Source organism: Pongo abelii, chromosome 7, assembly GCF_028885655.2.
Source record: "Pongo abelii isolate AG06213 chromosome 7, NHGRI_mPonAbe1-v2.0_pri, whole genome shotgun sequence".
In the NCBI taxonomy this organism is placed as follows: Eukaryota; Metazoa; Chordata; class Mammalia; order Primates; family Hominidae; genus Pongo; species Pongo abelii.
This window is the reverse complement of record NC_071992.2, coordinates 96915496-96921895: the sequence shown is the minus strand read 5'-3', so window position 1 is coordinate 96921895 and position 6400 is coordinate 96915496. Positions and strand designations below refer to the sequence as shown.

General features: G+C 37.8%; 1 protein-coding gene and 1 pseudogene across 1 annotated transcript; one reads left to right on the top strand and one right to left on the bottom strand.

Annotated features, from left to right (window-relative positions):
- Positions 1-512: 512 nt before the first annotated feature.
- Positions 513-1072, bottom strand: LOC100455662 (calmodulin-alpha-like). Its single transcript, XM_009243901.4, has one exon. It carries the CDS (start codon positions 997-999, stop codon positions 550-552), a length of 450 nt encoding a protein of 149 aa, XP_009242176.3. The 5' UTR covers positions 1000-1072; the 3' UTR covers positions 513-549.
- Positions 1073-2270: 1198 nt separating this feature from the next.
- Positions 2271-4872, top strand: LOC103891349 (sodium/bile acid cotransporter 5-like; annotated as a pseudogene).
- Positions 4873-6400: the final 1528 nt, after the last annotated feature.

Sequence of the window (6400 nt, the reverse complement as noted above, 5' to 3'; positions counted from 1 at the left end):
AATGTGCCATAAGCAGATTGTCTTTAAGTGGCTAAACAAAGTTTTAAAAGTAAGTAACAGTAAAAGAAAATGTTTCTGGTACAGGACCAGCAGTACAAAAAAATAGTGTACAAGTACCTGGATAATACACCCATTTTGCAATTGTGCAGCTTTTAAGTACATATTGTTGACTATCCATAGTCCATGCAGAGTTACAACTCCACACTTCAACAACAACATGCTGACAGTTCCTAAAGAAGACTACTTTAAGAAAAGGCATAACTCAGATGTTCCCTCATTTGACCAACTCCATCTAAGTTTAGATGTGCAGAAGGGCTTAGATATATCCAGAGTAAGCCACACGCAACATGTTACTTGATCAATTTTCTAAAAGAAGGTTTCAGGACAATGACAGTAAGATAAGGGAAGAAAACATGGAGGAATGAAGTCCTAGTTACTATATACGCATATTTTTTTGACAGTAGGGAGAAACCTTTTACAGATAAGTTACAAACAAAAGGCAAATAAACAATTTCGTACAAGAAATTTAACACACTCTGTACAAGGTCTTCACTTTGCTGTCATCATTTGTGCAAACTCTTCATAGTTTACTTGACCATTGCCATCAATATCTGCTTCCCTGATCATTTCATCAACTTCTTCATCTGTTAACTTCTCTCCAAGGTTTGTCATCACATGACAAAGTTCTGCAGCACTAATATAGCCATTGCCATCTTTATCAAACACATGGAATGCTTCTCTAATTTCTTCTTCACTGTCTGTGTCTTTCATTTTTCTTGCCATCTTTGTCAGAAATTCAGGGAAGTCAATTGTGCCATTACCATCAGCATCTACTCCATTAATCACATCCTGTAACTCTGCTTCTGTAGGATTCTGTACAAGAGACCTCAGCACAGCTCCCAATTCCTTTGTTGTTATAGTTCCATCACCATCTTTGTCAAATAGTGAAAAAGCTTCTTTGAATTCTGCAATCTGCTCTTCAGTCAGTTGGTCAGCCATGCTGCAAGCGCTACCGGTTTTGGAGACGCAACCACACAACCACTTGGCTGGCTCATTCCACTCAGACTAATTCTCCACAGGTGGACTTCTAAAGATACATGCAAAACTCTACTTCTAGGAATATATCCTATGATATATTCACATGTGAAAAATGACATATGCACTTTTATTATAGTGTTTATTTGTAGTAAATAAAGGATGAAAACAAACGATCATCAGTAGAAAACCAGTTTTTAAAGTATGATATATCCTCTGGTTGTTATTAGAGATGTTCAAATACTTTCAGCATTTCCTGGTACCATTTTGGTTATAGGTGGCCATGTGACCTCTTTGTCCAACGTTGTAAACAAAAATGACATCTGCCACTTTTAGACTAAATTATTTCATTTCAGTGATTCTCTCTACAGTTTTCTTTCCTACTGCCAAAGTGACCAGATAGAGCCAGATGCATTTGTCTGGGTTCCCTAGTAGTGAAGACATGAAATAGAACTTCTGGTCAACTCATGATAAACATGTAGCAGGAGCTAGAAATAAAACTTTGTGGGCCGGGTGTGGTGGCTCACGCCTGTAATCCTGGCACTTTGGGAGGCAGAGGCGGGCGGATCATGAGATCAGGAGATCGAGACCATCCTGGCTAACACGGTGAAACCCCGTCTCTACTAAAAATACAAAAAATTAGCCAGGTGTGGTGGTGGGCGCCTGTAGTCCCAGCTACTCCGGAGGCTGAGGCAGGAGAATGGCTCGAACCCCGGAGGCGGAGCTTGCAGTGAGCCGAGATCATGCCACCGTACTCCAGCCTGGGCGACAGAGCGAGACTCTGTCTCAAAAAAACAAAACAAAACAAGAAATAACTTTGTGGTTTTAAGCCACTGAGATTTGAGGATTGTTTGTGACTAGAACATATCCTAGACTATACGAACGTTTAATTGAATGTGAAGTAATTTTTTTAAAAAAAGTAAACTGTTTATCATGGAGTGATGACCAATACATGTTGTCAAATACTTATTTTTAAGTGGAAAAATAAAGGTCCAGAAGAGTATATATGGTATAAAATATCTGTGTATATGTGTGTGTGTGTGTGTGTGCTGTGTCTGTTATATATAACATGGAACATCTCTGGAAATATACCCAAGACCCTGGAAATTTTGTCTGTAAGGAAAAGTACCAAACATTGGAGAAGACTTTTACTGTATACTTATCTGCATTTTTAATTGTGTGAAAATATTATGTATTAAAAATTATATTTAGAGAAATATATACAAAGATTTTATATGAATCCTGCATCCGAAAAAACAAGTTTTAAGGCCCCCTCTAAATGCCAGTTTGGCAAAGGTGACATTGAAGTGGGATTTTTTGGTGCCTCTGATTTGGGCTTTTATCACTATTGTTATATTACTCAGGTCAAATCATAAGTAAAGACTAAGAATTAAAAGGAAAGAAAGGCATTAGCTATCTTTTTGGAAAGAAAGTCTGCAAGTATTAATTGATTCAGAATTGCTATTTAAATGTAAATACATGTGTTCTCTATCCATTATAAAGATGTTATAAAGTTGTTCAAGTTATTCTCTTATATTCCCAAATCTCTATTGTGTCTTTAGCCATTCCATTTCATTTTTAATAATTTTCATTTGTACTTTTCTTTCTTTCCCCTTTAAACAGTACAGTTAGAGGTTTATCTTTATTTTTTGTCAGTCTTTTCAAAGAAACATATATCAGTTTTATTCCCCTATTGTTTCATTGCTTTCTGTTTCACTAATTTCTACTTTTTTTTTTTGAGATGGAGTCTCGCTCTGTCGTCCAGGCTAGACTGCAGTGGCGCAATCTCGGCTCACTGCAACCTCCACCTCCCGAGTTCAAGCGATTCTCCCACCTCAGCCTCCCAAGTAGCTGGGATTACAGGCACTTGCCATCATGCCCGGCTAATTTTTGTATTTTTGTAGAGACAGGGTTTCACCATGTTGGCTGGGCTGGTCTCGAACTCCTGACCTCAGGTGATCCACCCGCCTTGGCCTCCCAAAGTGTTGGGATTACAGGTGTGAGCTACTGTGCCTGGTCAATTTCTGCCCTTGTATTATCTCCTTCTCTCTCCTTTTAAAAAAGATTTTATCTGATGTTCTTTTTCCAATTCCTCACATAGGATGGGAAACTTATTGTTTTTCATTTACTTATTTGGAAGTGATTTTTTATGATTTTTATTTTGATACCATTTAAAACACAGGCAAGTTCCAAACATAGTACATATAACTTTTCCATAGACTTTACCCAAATGCACCAATTATTTACCTTTACCCTGTTTGCTTTATCATTTGCAGTCCCCCTCTGTCCATATGTATGCACATATTGATGTGTGTGTGCTTGTGTGTGTGTGTACTTAACTAGTTTTTGGTCAGCTTGATCTATCAGTTTTTCAGACAGATGTGTTAAAGTCTCCCACTGTTGTGTGGTTTTATTCATTTTTTTCTTATAATTCTAATGGTTTTGCTGAGTAGCATATTATCTGCATTGTTATATGCTCTTTATGAATGTTGCCTTAAATCCTATTTTGAATTTTAATAATATCATTTCACTATCTCTTTTTGGTGAATATTTAACTATTATGTCTTGTTTTTATCCCTTTATATTCAACTTTTCTGTGTTGTTTGTTTTAGGATGTCTCTTATAAGCAGCATGTAGCTGGACTTTGTTTTTTAAATCCAGTTTTGTAGTGTCTCTCTTTTATAGATGAACTGAACCCTTTATTTGACCAAGAAGATATCATCATATGTTATAAACTTTACCATAAATCTGGTGACTGATGAAGAAGGAGAAACAAATGTGACTATGCAACTCTGGGATTCTGAAGATTTCTCAGAGAAGAAATCAAGAATGTGAAAGTCAAAGTGCTCAAACAAAAAGACAGTCTTCTCCAGGCACCAATGCATATTGATAGAAATATCCTAATGCTTATTTTACCACTAATACTGTTGAATAAATACACATTTAGTTGCAAGATTGAATTACAGGTGTTTCAAACAGCATGGAAGAGACCTTTGCCAGTAATTCTTGGGGCAATTACAGTTTTTTTTAATGCCATTTTGTGGATTTCTTTTGTCTCAGATTGTGTCATTGCCTGAGGCACAAGCTTTTGGAGTTGTAATGACCTGCACGTGCCCAGGAGGGGTGGGGGCTGTCTCTTTTCTCTGCTTCTAGACGGAAATTTCACATTGGCCATTTTAATGACTTGCACATTAACATTATTGCCCCTGATCACAATGCCTGTCAATTTTATACATACAGTAAGATATTAGGGTTGTCAGGTACATTTCATATTCCTGTTTCAAAAATTGTGTCAACACTCCTTTTCATACTTTATCAGTATCTGTTGAAATAGTCATCAAGCGTAGAATACCTGAAAGAGCAAACTTCTTAGAGAGATTAATTAGATCTTTGAGTTTTATTTTAATGTTCGTAGGGATTTATTTGACTTTCAGAGTGGGATTAATGTTTCTAAAAACAGATAACCTAGAGGTGATTCTGTTGGGTCTCTTAGTTCCTGCTTCACATTTCTCATTGGGGCACTTTTTTGCTAAAGTTTGTGTGCTGTGTCTTCTTGTTTATAAAACTGTTGCTATTGAAAGTTGGTTGTTAAATAGTTTCTTAGTCCTGGCCATTATTCAGCTGTCTTTTCCAAGTCCAAGGCAAACTTAGCCTCTGTGGCTCCTTTCACAGGAGCCATGTGTTCTGGATGTGAAACGTTACTGTTCCTTTTGGTCTTACAAGGCTAAGAAAAGCTGTACCCTTATCTTAGAAGATAAGAGAAAAAGAAATTGCTTAACAATTAAAGCATTGCCAAATTCCTACTCAGGCACTGTGGGAGAGTCAAAGAGTAACTAAAATGATATCCATTCAGAAGCCACTTATGAGCTGATAAAAAAGTTGACATGGGGTGAGGAAGAATACATGTGTGTATATACCCAACACCATAAATGTTAAGCATCCAATGAGTACTTCCAACAGTAGAATGCTACACAGGAGTTCAGAGGAAGGAGGTAACTTTTCAGTTGTGTTGGTTTGAGAATGTTTTATGGAGTACAAGGTGAATATGATACTTTGTTATGGTAGCAAAACGTAAGATCTTATTAGCTATCCTGGACACTCCACCCCTGACCAGCTGCCATGGTATATATATAATTATGTTAGGTCAGAGTCCACTTAAATCATTAACTATTAACTGAGAATATCATGGCATGTAGAAACTAAAACTTTTTTTTTTAATGAAGAGAGAGGTCATTTAAAAGAAGTCAACTCCAAAGACTAAGTGCAGTTGGCAAGATGCCCATGATTTCTGGGGAGGGAAATTGCCCACTCATTCCTGCGGTGGCCTCTATTTATTATGCAAATAAAGGGCAAGTAAGCACTGTCATCCTTGCCTTTGGGAAAGGATAACAGACCTTCTTGTGGCTTCACAAAGGCCACCCTTCCCTAGAACTCTCTTGTGTACACTCAGCTGTCTGGGGAGGTGTCAGGGACATTGGATCTCACCTCTCTTTCATTCTGAGGTTCAGTGTAATTACAACCTCTCTCATAGATGGGAGACAGCTGACAGGAAAGGATACCAAAAGCCTTCAAGAGGGAACTTCCCTTAGGGAAGGTTGGAAGAGTGAGGAGCTGGACATCATTCCAGGAAGCAGAGTTTGTGCTGCTGTCCCCAGCCCCCACAACCACCTGGGCACAGCCGATATTCTTAGGGTTAGGAACAGTGGCTGCAGATGGGACCAGAGTTTTAGATACTGCCCCTTTGGGAACTCAGGGGTAATGCATCCTGTACTGAGGTCTCTGCAGCTTTCTGAACTACTTTCACAATATTGGACCAAAGATCCTTTGGATTTGTGAGACCAGTTTGCAGCTTTGCCACAATCGAATCTGAACACTAAGACTTCCCTGTGTACCGACAGATTTTGCATTTCACTTTCAGTAGGCATTTGGAAGCAGAACGGCCTCTTTGGACTGAAAAAATCTAGGTTACCTGAGAACAATTGTGAGGCAGATGCTAAGGTCTCTAGAAAAATACTAGGCTTTTGCTCACCTGACACAGGTAGCTTGAAACATTATCATTTGAAGGAATAATATAGGTGATATTTAATCTCTCTTGCTTCAAATTGGTTATACTGATTTTAACAGCTTTGCCAAATCATTGGGACCACATTCATTTAAAAAGGTTAAAAGATGATGGATGACATTTCTGCAAAAGCCTGGAAAATTTTATTTAGTTATGAATTAACACTTGTCATCATGCAGTTGGCAAGATTTTTAAGATGATTGACAATGAAGAACGAAATAGCTAGCTTCTGAAGGCTTGTCTTTAAAACAAAACAAAAAGTCATTTAATAGGCAAATAGAAATATCCAAACCAGATACCTAA